The 17,266-nt window shown below is 39.0% G+C and overlaps 1 protein-coding gene across 2 annotated transcripts; it reads right to left on the minus strand.

Annotated features, from left to right (window-relative positions):
• Positions 1–9,860: 9,860 nt before the first annotated feature.
• Positions 9,861–16,447, minus strand: ndfip1l (Nedd4 family interacting protein 1, like). 2 transcript variants are annotated; one of them, XM_043221744.1, is made up of 9 exons: positions 16,261–16,447; positions 14,564–14,651; positions 14,347–14,477; positions 14,171–14,221; positions 13,162–13,249; positions 12,829–12,953; positions 12,497–12,563; positions 12,267–12,372; positions 9,861–10,992 (listed from the first exon to the last, which is right to left on the minus strand). In XM_043221744.1, exons 1-8 carry the CDS (start codon positions 16,288–16,290, stop codon positions 12,269–12,271), a joined length of 684 nt encoding a protein of 227 aa, XP_043077679.1. In that variant the 5' UTR covers positions 16,291–16,447; the 3' UTR covers positions 9,861–10,992; positions 12,267–12,268. The 2 variants fall into 2 exon arrangements, with proteins under 2 accessions (XP_043077679.1, XP_043077680.1); XM_043221745.1 differs by lacking the exon at positions 14,171–14,221 and having other exon boundaries at positions 16,261–16,445.
• Between the last annotated feature and the right edge of the window lie 819 nt (positions 16,448–17,266).

Below are 17,266 nucleotides of genomic sequence, written 5' to 3' on the forward strand. Positions count from 1 at the left end.
TTTTTATTGCTCAGGTGTGTTGAACAACTTCTTCTTCTACATTCTACTGTACAGATGTGAAGTTACTTTCCTTTCCTTCAGCCCGAGGCTTATTAATTTCTTCATTCATTCATTCAGTGTGAAAGCTTTTACGTTTGCCAAAAAATACAACTTTTCTTTTTATTAAAAACAAACAAGCAAGACCTGCGTAGATTAAAAAGTAATGCGATACTAACATAACTTTCCATAAACAGTAACTATGTAACATAATTAGTTACTTTCTTAGGGAGTAATGCAACAACGCAATGCATTCCTTTCCCCAATACTGATGGACAAGAATTAAACCACTGAACCCCTAATGCTCACCGCTCACAAAGGTGTTCTCTCTGGGGTGTTACGGACTTTGACATGAGCTAGTCTTAATGGACTCTAAGCAGGAGCCAATCTGAGTAGGTGGAAGAGATGGAAAGAGAGACTGAGGGCAAGTGGTTAAAATGGAAAGAAAAAGCCCAAGCTGAATGCAAGAATGAGCACTGCAACTGTAAATGGAATTGGAAGGAGTCCAACTCATGCATTTTTTAGTCTATTACTACAGCTGTTACGCTCTGTTAACACTGTCAAGTTCAGGAGACAACGTGTACATCCAACGTGCTGGGGTAATCGTATTTGTACATCTCTACTAAAATTCAGAACGGTTCCATGCATAATGAGGCTCAGTGTGATGTTGCAATTTATGCAACTGTGGATAGTGTGCGTCCGACTATTGCCCACGCACTCCAAAGTGTCGAACGCGCTAATCTCCATGCTAGAATCTCAGGAGCCCACTATCTGCACCTGCCAAAAATAGGACAACATAACTAGACACAAAGTCATCTGCCCCCTTTCATGTTTTCTGAGCGGTTACCTTGTGATTGGCCTTCATTTCCAATCTTTACAGTCCATTTTAAATCGAGTTTAAAAGCTTAAGAGCATTACCGCTCCCATTCACAAACTATCCCAAATTAGGCATAGGAAGGAAGACCTGCAGGTGTGAACGATGCAATCAAGTGGGTGCATCCATAAGTCTTAAGGGCACACCCCTTTACTCAAAGGCCTTTTAGAAGGTCAAAGGAACAAAAGGCCATCCACGTGACATAGACTCCCTAAACTCAGACTTCTAGAGCTCATGACATTTTAGCAAGCTGGCTAACTACAATTACCACCACCTCTCTTTCTCTCTTCCCCTTCCTCTCCTCCTCCACTCCCCTGTTCCCCTACTCCGCCTTCAGCACCTGCGTCCCTCCGGAGGGGGAGGTTTTGGAGAGGAAGCCCTGCAGGCGTCTTACAGATGGTTCCCAAATTACACCTTCATTACCCCCCCACTTCCCAACCCTACCTTCACTGCTCTCTCTACCCCCTGCTTTCCGCTCTTCAGTACACCCCCACACCACCTCCTCCACCCCAGTCGCCACACCTCACCATAAGGAAAAGAACCATGTCTGCTCAGCAATTTACCTTTTAGGTGAAGAAGGGAATGTCTTTGGGCCACTAGGTCAACTGCTGACTACTATAAGAAATTATTTTCAGTCACTTAACAGATATATTTGTAATTTTTCTGACACAAGCTGAGGAAAACTTATTTGCAGTCCTGTTGCCCAAATTCTAATTTTGGTTGCATATGCTAGTGCCCATGGAGTAGTTTGTTGATTGCAAGACCATTCCCATATTTTCTATAGCGATGGTTTTCAACTACGTTTCTTGAGTACCCCAACACTGTACATTTTGTATGTCTGACACACTCATTTCAGGTCGTGGAAGTCTGGCCACATTTTCTTAAATATTTCAATTCTATTTTTTCCTTCCATGTGGCACAGACTGGACAGGACCAATGCATGTGTAAAAATAAACACATGGATTCTGATATTCTCAGACTGGTTCCAGGTCACAATCATACGTAAAAAAATAAATCTGATATAAACGGATGCATGTATTAGCATCCGCCAAGTTAGGGGACAGATGGTATATTCCTCTGTCAAATGTGAATTGTACATCACTGAAGAAACGACAGGGGCAACTGACATTGAGTTTTCCAAGAATTGCTATAGAGTCCGCAGGTGGGCCACTTTTACACTGTTGCCACATATCTTTAACCTTGGGTTAAAGTGTTCTCTTTAACCCAATTCCCAGGTCCAAGGGATAAGATCTCCAATGTTGTTTTTTTGTGCTAGTTTTGATTAGCATTTGGTTTCATTTTGCAGACCTGGCAACCCTGTTTCTGACTTGTGTCTAACTTTGGTTGTTTTGCCAAATATAGGATGTAAATGCAGATATCAGATGTAGATTACTTTTTTTTCCAAAGATGTTGTAAATGTACATAGTAAAATAAATGGAATTGGAATCAAGACCTGCGTCATAAAGCGTGCATATGCACAGATATTGATCTTAAAGTATGTGTATGCTTAAATCCACACCAGCGCTCATATTTATAAAAACTGTCTGTAACACGTTAGAATAGGTAACACTATTAAACCATGACTTTTCCCTCAATAAATTCTTAATTTCTGCTTATTACTAGTTAGTAAGGTAGTTGTTAATTTAGGTACTGGGTAGGATTAGTGATGTAGAATAAAGCATTAATATGTGCTTAATTAGCACTAATAAATGGCTAATATTCTGGTAACATGCATGCTAATAAACAACTAATAGGTGTAAAAACGATGAAGATGAAAAGATGAAAGATGAAAAAAGATGATTTCTGCAATATTTTATCAGGCCCCTGAAGTGTAAATGCAACCTACTGAGCTGATGAGTTTAATCAGGTGTGGTTGATTAAAGAGACATGCAAAATGTAACAGGAAGTTTCTGAATTTGTAAACTTTTAGGAGTACACTAGATATGCTATAGATATGGAGAAACATCCAGACATCCATGTGTTTAAATAGTAATATTCATGTAACATGTCAGTGCTTTTATGACACGTGATGCCATGCTCAAACAGGACTAGGGTCAGGCTTTAATACCTTTCTCGCTCCACTATCACCTTGGTTAAATGTGCTGCTGTCATAATAACAAGCACGAATGACCTCTTCCTACAATGCATTTTGACAGTTTAAGCTAACAGAGTTACCACATCCATTTTCAGACTTAACCCATTAGGCAGTTATCAGGATCCTTGTGTAATGGTTCATATAACAGGGTTATGTCCCCTACCGAGAATAACGTGCCCTTTGCCTCGAGCTGTCTTGCTAGATTAAGTTAACTACCAAGTCCTACCTGCGACTCTTTTATAAAAGACTCACAAACTTTGCCACTGTTAAAGGAGAATGCAAAACTCCAACAGATTCTCAGGGTCGGCCGGCTTTGGCGGCTTAGAGGATGATACAGTCTCTGGTCAGGATGTCATTACAAAGGAATGCATTCTGCAAGACCAAAAACAAGATCTATAGGTTCCATATGCGATTGCAGCTGGAGGCCAGTTTGCCGTAGAAGAGAGAGAATACTAATGTTAAGTAAACAGCCCTCTGTTTTCCCCGCTTGCTGATTAGTTATTCCTGCGCTGGAGTTGATATACTGATATTTAGATGTGTTCTGATTTAAAGTTGCTCAATTCATCTTGCTTGTTTACGGATCGAGTAGAGGGCAGAGAAATAATTTTAACTTTGTGCAAACATACGTCGTCATTAGTGCCGATTCAAGTAAAACTTATGTTTTATTAATTGATTTGCTGCGAACACAAGCCTTGATTACTATCTCACAAAACAGAAAAATGGGTCTTTTTATATTGTGCATTGTCGTTTTTTATGCTGACATACTTCCGCCCAAGATAATGCGAGCGGATGACTCAAAATGGCTGTTTATTTAAGCGACCCGTCACGATGCTTAGCTAACAATCTGTTTTTGGGGTGGCACCACCTTTTTGAAGACAAAATCCATTTAGTGCTACTAGTAGCTGCCCTACATCTGACCTCCAAGAAGACACCACACTATCTGATATTATGATACATACTGCTCATTCTGTTCTATAAGGACACTGAATATGTTCTAGATGATGCATTGAAGACTCCCGTCTGACCACTGTGGAGGCAGGAAGACCCGACCAGAGATGGGTTAGTCAGGCAAGAATAAGTGATTCCATGGAGATCCCACTCCTGGCAGGGAGGAACAGCAACGGGGGAGTGTATGACTCACTGTCCATCCCGAGAAGAGATTCCACACAACAGCAAACAGTGATGCGGACATGATGAGTTGAGGGATATTAGCGTGACCTTAAAATACCACTCAAAAACAGGATACCATTGCATATTTAGCGCCAAAACCGTATCAAATACAATGTAAACACGCTTTGTCCACTGGACTAATGTATAATAACCCACTATAAATAAACATTTAAAATCGCAGGATGTGATAATTCACTAATAATTATGACAAGCACAGGTCCGATGTAATCGCAGTCACTGGAGGATTCCTGTGATTGCTTTGTTTGCTGGGCCGCTCTGCTGTTTTTGAACATCTAATAGCTTTGGAAAGGCAGAGAGGGGCCTCTTCTCCCACCACGAACTCACCCTAATGACAAAAACACATTTTGTTTGGGAGTGCTTCGGGAGGACGGTCAGAAAACACACACCAGAGCGCTTCTGGACTCCACAAGAGGCGGCAGTAACATTCTAGGTTTACTCATTAGAGATTCCAGCTCAGCCTCCATTCTTCCTTCTTTTTCTTTCCGACCATCTTTCTGTTTCTTTGTCTCGGTATAATGGTATTCTGAAGCATTTGGTTAGATCATTCTGAGGCCGTAAGTTGTGCAGGCGGCTAATTATAGGCCACACTGTAGACCTGAGGGCCGGATGTGACAGCATGCAGTGTGTGTGTGTGTGTGAGAGAGAGAGAAATCATGCATGCGAGTATGTTTAACTGGGTTTGCAGCAGGGGATCCAACCTTAGCCCCTCCCACAGAGTACTGCAGCAGTGACTCATTCAGGATCAAGGCAGAGAGACGGCCAGGGTCTGCACACGCAAACGCATTCCTCCAGCCCAACACACACACACACACACACACAACATCAGCTCACCAGTATGTACTCAAACACACACAGTATGCAGTCATTCACAAAAATACAGAAAAAAGTTCAATGCATAATCTTATGTTAGCAACTGTACAACTAGGTGCTTCTTGGCAAATAATAAACACTGAGAAAAGAATAGAAAAAAAACAAGGCACAGTAGAAATAGAATAGCATAGGGTAGAAAACGAAATGAGAAAGAACTGAAAATATTATAACGGAATAAATCTGTGTAGAGTATAATAGAGAATATGAGCATAAAACTAAATACTAATCTGTGTAGAACATGATAGTATATGGAGTATAATTTGAGCAGAACAAAAGACATGATAGGAATATAACATAATAGATTATAAGCAGAATGGAACAAACTGAATTAGAACAGAATAGAATGGAATAGGAATGGTCTACAGAACAGAGGGAAATACAGCTGAGCAGAATAGAAATAGAATATGAGCAGAGCAGAGTATGCGCAGAATAGAACAGAACACAAAACAGCTGGAACAGAATGGAATAGAATAGAAAGAGAATACAGTAGGAGCAGAACAGAACAATGGAAATGGATGGAAATGAATAGAAACGAAGTAAGAACAGAATAGACGAGCAAGACATGCAGCAAGTGCAGAATAGCTCACAATACAAGCAGAAAAGAGCAAAATAGAACAGAAATAAAATGGAATGAGTACAGTATGAGAGAGCTGGGTAGAGCAGAATAGAACAGGAGCAGAGCAGAACAAAAATATATTTAGCTGTTTAAATCACATTTGACATGACCATTTTACAAGGTTTGTTTCTCATTACACTGTAGACACGGTTCAGTTCTGCTTCTACATACGGTCCACTTAACAGTCGTGTTAATGCAAGTGTCTTTAATTACGATGCAATAATTATGAAACAATAGCTATTACAATCTCATTGTCGGTAATGATCGACCATGCAGTAGTTAATGATGTATATCCACCAGCACACACGCAGAAGAAAAACGCTCGCTGTCACCTTTATACACACACTGCCTACATGTGTGACAAAGAGTGAGATCAGCACGCAAACTCATTTGAGCTCTATTCATAGCTGCTGCCAAGGAAGCCAGCAGACTTTTTTTTTTTTTCCACTTCCTTTTTTTTTTTTTTTTTTTCAATGAACGAGTGACGTGCTTCTGCCTCACTCCACCCAAACCCCTTCCCCGCGGAGGAACAGAGCGGCCCATTCATGCAAGCGCTCAGCCAATCGGCTGCCAGGGGGAAGCGGGGGTGGTCTGTGACGAATAGGTCACCTGTATTACATCACTGGGATCCAGGAGCAACGCGAGAAAGAGGAGAAAATCAGAATGAAGAGCGAGCCCTCCCCGCTCGCTCTTTCTCTCAATTTCTCCAGCATGAGTCAGAGGCAGTCTGATTCCCTTGATGCACTGCGGAAGCGTAGCATGACGTCTCCTCGCTCTTTCTCTCTGTGTGTGTGTGTGTGTTTGGAGGGCGGATGATTGAACGAGTCCTCCGCAGCCAATCGCAGCATCCCAGCATTCACTGTCTCTCCTCATTCATAAAAATATGAAATGTGGATGTAGATAGCCGGGTAATATGGCCGGCCAACATTTCAGCATCTCAAAGACACCGTGGGTCCTCAGATACGATTCCCATCTATGTTAATAATTTTCCAAATGTAATTATAAAAGGGATAGCTCACCCAAAAATCATTTGCAAATCTATATTCTTTCTTTTGTGGAAAATATATGTTAAAATATAACCATACAATAAAAGTCAATGGCTTGAACTGTAACGATATACTTCACATATCCGCTTGTAAAATTAAATTAGAGAAATGTATAGAAAATATGGTGAATTTGGTCAATTTTACAGCATAAATATAAAATTAGTTCACTTGTTTTCATTTTTAAACTGACTTATACCCCGTATTTTTGTTCAACAGCTGTAAACCAATGATATACTACTTTAGCTTTTATTAATATTCTGCATTAGATTTGATCATATTCCGATGATGGATGGCCAGATAACCACATAAAACGTCACACAGGCCATACTAGACAGTAGGGTACATAGTGTAGATTAGCATAGCATCAAATTATCAAATTCTGCATAGCATAAAATACAGTGTTTCATTTGGGACACCTACAAAAAACAGAAAATGGTGTAAAATGACTCAAAAGTTAACATTTCTGGTTCGGTGTCAATGAAGAGGTTCTTGAGCTTTATTGATGGGGCCGCGGGGCCTCATAAAACCGTAAAGGTTAGGAAACACTGACCTATAGACAGTTTATAAGACGGTTACTGATTGCTAGAACAGAATTCAGGTGATATTAGATGCGCAAAAACACAGAAATTGCACAGAGCGACGAGAGAGAGGTGAGGAAAGCGAGTGTGAGCAGAATACAGCAGCCGCCGATGAGTCACCAATCGCTCGGCCGTCACTCCCGGTAACCGGTCCACCCTCGCCACGGTAACCAGTCAGAGAGAGTCCTTGTGTCGTTCGATTGACTTTATCAGCACCGAGGCAGAGACACAGACACACACACACACACCAACAAAACATCTACTCGAAGTGTGTGTGCATGGAGAGCGGGAGGGAGGAGGGAGGAGGGTGCTGTATGAGTCATAAGTGACTAAAGCCCCCGGCCCCCACCTTTACTAAGTGCTGAGGCGGTACCATGGTACAGCAATTGTATCAGATGGTAATAGCATGGTACTTTGAGTTATACCATGGTATTGGGTGATTACCATATTATTTGTGCTACTTACAAACATCCCGAAAAAGGTATTACTAGAATACATGTTCTAAAATCCATGTTATCACCAAGGTAACAGCATGGTAGTACTGGTAGTACAACTACACAATGTCCAAGATAGCGTGCCACTATTGAACACATTAAAAATAAAATGTAATAATAAAAATAAATAAATGCATACATGTATAAAATGGAATCTGATGGTGATATAATGGATGGTACTAAATGATCACAAAAAAAAATACATATCCAACAAATATAATACGGTACTGCCATTGTACATGTGGTAGTGCTAAGGTGTTTTATTATTATTATTATTAATTTTAGCAAAAGTACCACAGCCGTACCATGCTTTCATAAATTACCTTGCTATTATCATCTCATACTATTATTCAACCCATAATATTGGTATGGTACACATAAAAATGATTATTATTGTCATTTGGAAACATTAAGTACCTTTAATCTGGGTTATTACAGATAACGGTTAACTCCCCTTTTTCTATATTATAAAATATACATTATATACTTACTATATTTATATCTTAGAACTTTTTGTATATTTATGTACTAAGATAAACTACAGCTTAATATAAACTAAACCGATATAAAATGTAAAAATAAAATGTTTTAAAATGAAAACAAAATATAGATTAAATATCTAAAATATACACAAAAATTTAAAAAAATATTAGCACTTAAAATGTAGATCATGAAATTGTTTCTTCGTGTCATACGTGCAAAAACCTCCTTTTCGAACTTTTATTTTGTAAAATGCATCATCAGCTTAACATTAACAAATACTAACTTTACATAAATTAAAAGCGCTTTTTCTCCCTCATCCGTCGCAGTCACACTCCACCTCCCTCCACACTTCAAATGGGACTCTTCTCGGAAAGCCATCTCGGATATATTTAGGACCCCAGAGCATGAGCGTGTTTGTGTTTGCAGAGATGATTGTCAGTGGTAGGAGAGTGTTAGGTTATTAAATGCTGTGCGCTTCCCCCAGGAAGTCACACCAGAAGGAGGAATGAGAGCTGCTGGTTTCACACCTCAAATGGACGGCGCAAACGGGCAATAACAGGAGACAGCCTGTGCCTGCTCCTCAAACCCACACAACTGCACCGCATTCACGACCTATTAGATGGGCATCTTTGTATTCAAAACCAGCTGCTTAATATTCTGCATTCCACATGATTCATTACTTTCATTTCGCTGACATGATATATTGCCTGTCAATAGGCTCCGGCCGCAACCACAACAGAAATTTGCCCTTGTTGACATGAATATTTTTCCTCTACATCCGACCGAGGAAATCAGGTCAGACTAGTTTTATTGGTTCAGCAGCTTTAGGAGACGCGAACAGTTGAAAACAAACCTTCGGTAACAGATGATTTCTGAGAAAAAGCGTGTGAGAAAACAAAATCAAAAATGTAGTTTTCAGCGCAGGCGGCAAGTGCTTAGAAACGTTTCTTTGTACTCAGTTATGAATGTACTTTTTTTTTTTTTTTTAATTAATTTTATAATTTATTATTTTTTAAATTTAATTAAACAAGGCATATACTACTGAAAGTAATCTCAACTTAAAATAAAACAATACACATTTATATATTTTGTGTAAAATTACCCATTTACATTAATTATACTGTATAAAGTATTATTGCTAATTAAATATTTTTTTAAATGCATGCTTTTCATACTAAGTACAGTTCAAATCTATTAGCATTTTTACTGACAAAAACATTTAAACTTGTGCACGATGCACTGTTCTTAACATTAAGTCTAAAAATGGTTTTAATATCACTTTAGATTTTTTTTAATATCAGATTTTTAATGCTACATTTTTACCTGAAGTATACTTGCAATAGTTTCACTTCAGCACAACAAAAAATACTAAGTATAGCTTTCATCGTACTTCATCACTACCTCGATTAAAAAGTGTACAAAATTAAATTAGCTGTCTTTAAGTATAGAGTTTAGTATACTAAAAGCACAATTCTATTGAACGCATAAATATAAATATGTATACCAAATGCACTTAAGTGTGCTCATTTTTCACTAGGGTATACTACGCCCTTATTACAAAGACAGACAAAAAGTAAAACGTTGAACAGCAGAGACATTTAATAGCAGTATCTTATTTACAAGCAAATACATGTGCACAGCCATTGGAATTCAAAGGGTGACCGCAAAGCTGCATGGAAAACTGAACACAAAAGAGCAACTTCCTGTGTCATGGACGAGAACCAAGGTGACAAGAGCAGACAAGCCACAACAAAATCATGCATGATTAGACAGCGAGAGATCAAACGGGCCCCTATCATGGCCACTGCACGAGGTGGGGGAAGAGGCATCCGGCTAAATGTATATTCAAAGGTCGGAAAAAATGTGCAGTGCCATCAGCGTCGTGTATAAAAGGAGAAAATATTAAAGTTTCCTTCGCTGAAAAAGCACGGGGCCAAATGTTCAGTGCACAAACCCCCCCCCCCAAACTAAATCGCTGGATGCTAGATGCCATTCACGCGCCTTCTAACGCTTTTAAAAATATTCCTTGAGCTTAATTTTACTATTAATAAGCCGCTACGGGGGCCAATGTCTTTAACTTTAATTTCATGTCATGTAGGGAGAAACAGTAGAAGAGAATAGAAGAAAAGCATCGACTGTTTTAGATTCAATTCATTTCACACTGCCATTCACAAAGAGAAAAGCGCTTCATGAATGGTGACCGGCGGTGACTGGTTGCCTTCTTGTCAAACGTCACCGAATGAGGAAGGGAGGGGGAGGTAAAACACTGAAATAAAAAAAGCAAGACTTCCCCCTACTGGTTAACAGGGAGTGCAGTGCATGCCTTTACTACAAAAAAGATCTCATACATAAGGCTTTTTTTTTTTTTTTTTTTTAATACGTTACAGCACTCAACATCAAACCACTAATGATTTCAGAACAGGTACAGAGCTGTTAGCATCCACTACTTTACATCTAGGAACGTAAAAAGAGTATCTTGCTATCTGATACCCGAACTGCATTTTCAAAAGCAGAGGGTGGGAAAGAAAGAAAAAGAAAAAGAAAAAAACCAAAAAAACCCTCTTCCTCCATCGCTCTGGAATTCCGCGGTCTTCCATTCAGATGAGTAGATAACAGATGGAAGGATTTTTTTCCTTAAATATATCCCCCCCGCTGGGTCTCAACGGTTCAACGCAGGCCCGTGAATGTGTTTTCATTTCCAGCAAGTGACTAGAGTAGATCAAAAACAAAGAAACAGCATTATTCATGAGTTCACCTTACTGGTCAGGACGGTCATTGTTATTATTATCATCATCATCATTATAAGAGATATGTGCCCTTTTCGGGATACTGTGTTTTGAAGCTAATTTTGTAAAATTCAAATAAGCTAACAACATGCACCTGTGGACTGCAGTGTAATAAAATGAATTAACGAGGCGTTTATACAGGACTTTATTGCGTCTTGCCATACACCCATAGCGCTTTACAATCATGTGATCGTAACATGATTTATCTCTTAATGCACCATCTCTCCCTAACCACCACCAGCTACAGGTGGAGAGGAGAGAGTGGATGGGGATTGTTAGGAGGCCATGGCTGATGAGGGACAGTGGCCAGGATGATATTTACAATGAATGTCATGGGATTTTTAACGGCCACAGAGAGCCAGTACCTCGGTTTAACGTCCCCCTCTCTATACTGGCCTCACTAACACCTCTACCAACAGCAAACTAGTTTTAACAGGAGGTCTCCCATGCAGGTACTGACCCTGCTTAGCCCTGCTTAGCTTTAGCAGGCAACGGGTCTTGGGCTGCATCGTTCCTGCAATGTATTTGCAAGTATCTTCATAGAAGATCTCAGCAAGAACTGGCAAATGAGTCCATGAGGACGAGTTAGTGTTTAACGCCATGCCAGCATCTGTGGCTTTTTTTTCAAGGTTAACAAAAAAAAAGGATGTAAGTGATTACCAGTTATTCTCCCTTCTTCCAAAATCTCTGAATAAATACATTTTCTAAACCAGCTGATTCTAATAAATGTGCTTTAGGGTTAACAGGTTTTTGGAGGATGTAAGAGGATCTTCTTCCAGTATTAAACACTTGTGTGTCATCCTGGAATGACTTGTTCTAGAGTGGGTATAAACCCACTCCATTGGTTGAAAGGAATTTGTTTTTTTTTTACTAATATTCATGTTAAAAAAATACTTAATTAGTAATAAAAGCAGTCAAATGCGAGAAAAGACATTTCTTTGTTTTGTTATATAATTCATTGGATCCTGAAAAGAGGTTGTTTATAACAATATGTTGTGGGAAAAGGGTTCATTTAACCATGCAATTTAAATCTAGATTAAAAACAAAACCCAGCTCCTTTAAATATTAAGAAGGGGGTTGCTCACAAGGAAATTATCACATGATTATAATCATCAACTGAAGGCAAATCTCGAGAACTTGATTTGCTAAACACTAAATAGCTTTGCTTTCATATAAAAGAGGCTCAGAAATATTAACCTTTAATAGATGAAGAGAACTCTGGTCCGCGGAAGAGTAGAAACAGAGTCTGCCATTTTTCGGATCTTGGCGTAGTTAATAAAGCCTCGGAGGAAGAGCAGGATGCCTGTAGGTCATAAAAGCTCATTTCAGTGCTCTCGCTTCAAACCGCCTTTGTTTAATGCACAAGATCTTAAAGTTAAGAACTGTTTTAGGAGCCTGTTTTAAAAGTCTGTGTTTTGGGTACTTACCAAGCACCAGAAACACCCACCATAACCAGTATTGCCCATCAAAGTAACCAGGGAAATAAGTAGAAAACTGAGAACGAAAAGAGAAAGCAAGAGTGAGGAAGAGATGCACAGATAAGGCTCCGATCATGTCCAGGCTTGTATTACAATACATTACAGCATGTTCAAATGATTTAGTCAGATTTGAGCAGTTGTGGTGATTGCTAATGTGGGGTAATGCGCTTCTGGAATGTTCTCACTAACCCAGCCAAGCCAAAATGGTTAACCAATAGATATACTATCTAAATAAATCATAATGTGTAAAATTAGCTGCGGATGTCTAGGTGGAAGCGTACCCGTACAATGAGAATCCATTTGATGAGAGACAAACCAAACCCAGAGATGGCGCCATAACGGCCAGCTGCTGAGGTCGTAAGGCAGAACGACAGAAAGAAGCCAATCCAGTTGAAGAGAAATGCCACTGAGGAAAAATTGAATTAAAAATTTAAATATTTGAACAAAAACTGAACATGGCCGTCATCGCCAGCATATTCTTTCGGTTATTTTTTTCATCTGGTTAGTAACGTTCATACTTCACTTATGTTTGGAAAGTCCCGCTTGAAGGGAAGTAGATAAAGGAACATGGGCATGCAAAGACCGTACACTCAGTATTTCCTGAAAACACTTACTGAAACACGTCAACATGAAAATGCCATCATTGCCTATCTGCAGCTGGTCAGCGTCCTCAAAGTCATCTCTGGCCACAAAGTCATCATCCTGCAGGAAAATATAGAGAGACGGAGACGTTCATCGAGGGACAGAAAGGGACAGAAATCATGGGTTCGTTTAAAGGGGCAATGACATTAGAAATCAAATTTTCCATGTGCCTGAGCTACTCCAGTCAAGAGAACAAAAGGAAGTAGAGACTTTCAGAAGGACCCCAGCATCAGGAACGAGTGGATGGCGCCTAGAGTGTAAGACGTTAGCATTTGCCTGCATATTATGTAAATGATGCACGATAATAGCGAGTTTGGCAAAAAAACTGGTTTGTGGAAAGATTAAGAAGTCAACTGTATTGAATCTGAAAGCAGCTGCAAACCAATTATATCATAAATTGTCAAACATAGTTTTGTCTATTAACGATGGTTCCAAATCGATAATGCCTTCATGCAATAGCGAGGGACATTGATACGATTCCCTATGCAATGACATTAGTAAACCATTACAGTGGCATTTGGTGACAAACCCACTCTTTAAAAATAATTCATTTCAGACAGAGGATCAGAATGAGGTTTGAAAAAACACTGGCTCATGATTCTACTTTTTTATACACAGATGATTTAGCAAAATTGCTAAACATTTCCACAGACACATAAACAACATTTACACAGCAAAATATCTCCAGTGATAAAATGTTTCAGAAACTTTACAGCACATAAGTATCATCACGTCTAAAACCTAAGACACCAGGGGCAACATTTCATGGCCTGAAAAGCACCAAATCAGTGCTGTCCTCCAAATGCGAATGACTGTAACAAACGTGCAGTGCTTGCAGTAAACGCTAATATTTTTTGTGCGCCAAATTACGTATATATGCTCCTATAACAGGTTCAAGCCATAAAAAACGGGGCCTGGGGTCTTCCTAGACTGACATCACCTCCACCACACTTTACAATATCACACACTCTGTTATTGTACCTCCAGCGCACAGCGAGTTACGTCATCGAATGTGTCCAGACGTTCCCTGTGCTGTACGCAAGCAGTGTGTGGCAGAGAAACAGGGGAAACATTAATACAGCATTTCCTGTGGCGACGGTAAAGTTTTTCTATCCCAGAGCTGGTTGGAATTAGCGGCCGAGATTTGCGGTACTCACTCTGCCAGACACCAGCGGGACAGTCGACTCCGCTTTGGTTCGCTCTGCCTCGTCGTACGACGGCAGAGATGTGGCCACGTTGTAAGACGGGGGCTTGGGAAACGCGGCGTCGTCTTTGTAGTCAAAATACGCTGAGAAGAACGGGGAGAAAAAACCAATTGCGATAAACACCATTCGGAACAATTCAATGGAAAACGCTATTATTAATGTGGCATACCTGCGCTGTCAGCTGCAATACTGCTGTACGGGGGAGGAGCGTCGCCGGTCACCTGAGCTCCCTCCTCTGGCTCCTCTTCATTGGGCAGCTGGTGACACAAGAGAATTCATCAGCCTTATGAAACCTTCCAACTCTTGACTGTGACACGGTTGCAAACAGGTACGACTCCGTCAAAGGCAACTGGGAACGTGAAACCGGTAAAGCTTGGATTTGAATGCGTTTTGAAATACAGCGTAGAAACGCACACCGTGACAATTTGATTCCATCACGAGTAAAACTCCAAGTTTAAAAAAAAAAAAATCACATGACTTTCCACACACTCATCACATGCCCACGCACTGAACACTCGCGTTCCACAAGTGGTAATCTTTACCATTTTACAGACAGGGAAATAAAGGGCTGTCAAATTGCCTTTTATTAATATTGACCAGAAGTTTTCACAACACATAAAGAAACTTCAATGAAAAACCTAATCATCGTTTTATTCACTAAACAAAAAAGTGAACAGTCACATGATAGGGAAGTAATAGGATAGGATGGGATTACACAATTTTGTAAAATTTGTAGTATTAATACTATACTATAACTTTTGCGGTAGTAGTAGTAGTATGCATTTCTAATACCTCTAAAATAACAACATGGTCAAACATTAGCTTAAAAACGACTATATTAATAAGCAAAATCTCTTTTAGTATAATTCCAAACATTTCCACCTTCCATAAGACCTGCGTCTTATATTTCAATCATTTGAATAGCATCTAAAACGAAATGAAAATAAGTGTTCGATTTGGGCCTCTGAATAAAACCGAGGTGTATTATGTCAAAAGTAAAAGTGCTAAGTTCTCACTTCTAATAGTCTTTTAAGGTTTTATATCAGAATTATATATATAACATGTACCATGGTTATATGCATTGATTACATCCATAGTAACATTCTTTTGCAGATCTTTTAAACACATTTCATAGCTAAACATGTTTGTAGACACCGGTTTATAAGAATGTATGTCCTGAATCGTGGTTTTATCATTGTTTACCACAACAGAAACGGTTTTCGAAGTAGCATATACACGCAATTCTATAATCTACAGTAGACCAAAGTAGAATTAGAATTCAACCATGTTAAGGTTAGTGCAATAACCTTGACCAAATATAATATGTCACCGAGTAGGATGCATCTTAAAAATCTAAAATAAAAAACAAATACTTTTTCCAACATGTCTGCTGTAGTGTGATATTATATTACAAAGGCCTCCACTAACGTTATTTCAGTATTCTAACCATTTTTTTTTTTTTTTTTTAAATTGTCAATTTAATAAACCCGGCCGGTTTTGGCTACATAAACATCTGCAATATGCTTGCATTAAGTTTACTTTCCTTGCATTGGTACTATAAAAGAGTTACGTAACGTTACTTGATATTGTGTGAATGAAAACTTTGACGTAAGCAAGAAACAACTGCATTAGCAACCATTCTTATGATGATAATAATAACGTACTGGTTAAACGCTGTATGTTCACAGACGAGCGCAATTTAAGTGTTATGTCACCCAGCTGTCGTTTAAATGGACATGTTATTCATTTCAAAACACTGCGGCCCGCATCCTGTCAGAGCCTCGGTGTTTCCCGACAACACTCCCCGCTGTGGAGGCGCCTGCCGCCGGTCTGCTTTACAAGTAACCACGCCGAGAGTTCACTCACCTGCTGATATCTCCCACTTGGCTCAGCCATCCTCAGAGAGCTTGCAAGATAATGAGGATCCCAGAACAGAAACTGTTTATACAGCAAACCGCCTAAATAAAATGATATATCTAGTTAATGGCAAAGCCACAGCCCTCATCAGATCAGATTTGTCTTGGAGCTTCCTGTGATGTCAGTCAGACATTTGTGAACTTCAGCGCTCTCACAGGACGAAATGAGCACTACATTGACATCAACCTGGCATGCATTTCCTACATTGTAAAAACACCATATTATAAACACATTGCATATTATATATTATCTGATATATTGCTTTTAAACGTCCGTTTAAAGCATGTAATTAATGTGACTAGGCCTAAACATGTTCACACTTCTGCAAAGGTGTTTCGTATTTAAGCCTATAACATTCATTCTTTATTGATTTCATTTAAAATGGAAGATGTTTTCAAGTAGTTTTGGTTAAAGACTTGTTTTAACGGAACTAAAATGCTGTTTATTTACAACAGCGAATCTGAATATGAAATATGAAATATGAAATAAACAAGGAAGAGAACAAAACCGGTATCAGAAACACTTAAGAATAAAATCCACAAGCACACTGATCATCTTGGCAACGTGTTTCAATCACACAATACTAACGCAGATAGTAAAAAAGAGACAAATATTTATTTTACGTAATATTTACAGCATGTATATTGATTAAAAAAAAGTTCAAGCAACTATAAAATATGAACTTGCTATACAATACATATGTTAAATTTAATTAAAATGAAAACAAAATTAAATGTATTTAAATATAATACTGCCTACTTTCTAAAATTAATTATTTCCTGCCTGGGAGAAAAAAAACTAGTGAAAAACAACAACAAAAAAACCCTGACAGCTATGCTTTTATAACCTCTTGACTGGAGTATTGTAATACTAGTATTGTCCCATGTCGCTCATTTAAAATGCTCCTATTTACGTATAAATGATTGTCTTGGTATCTATCTGAATTGAGGCAGCT

Source organism: Puntigrus tetrazona, chromosome 21, assembly GCF_018831695.1.
Source record: "Puntigrus tetrazona isolate hp1 chromosome 21, ASM1883169v1, whole genome shotgun sequence".
Lineage (NCBI taxonomy): Eukaryota > Metazoa > Chordata > Actinopteri > Cypriniformes > Cyprinidae > Puntigrus > Puntigrus tetrazona.

Excerpts from the sequence above, each read along its gene's own strand:
- ndfip1l (XM_043221744.1), bottom strand. The coding sequence starts at position 16,290 with ATGGCTGAGCCAAGTGGGAGATATCAGCAG. Across the intron at positions 13,250-14,170 it reads TAACTCGCTGTGCGCTGGAG|GATGATGACTTTGTGGCCAG; the intron begins GTACAATAACAG and ends ATTTTCCTGCAG. Across the intron at positions 12,564-12,828 it reads AATGGATTCTCATTGTACGG|TTTTCTACTTATTTCCCTGG; the intron begins GTACGCTTCCAC and ends TTTCGTTCTCAG.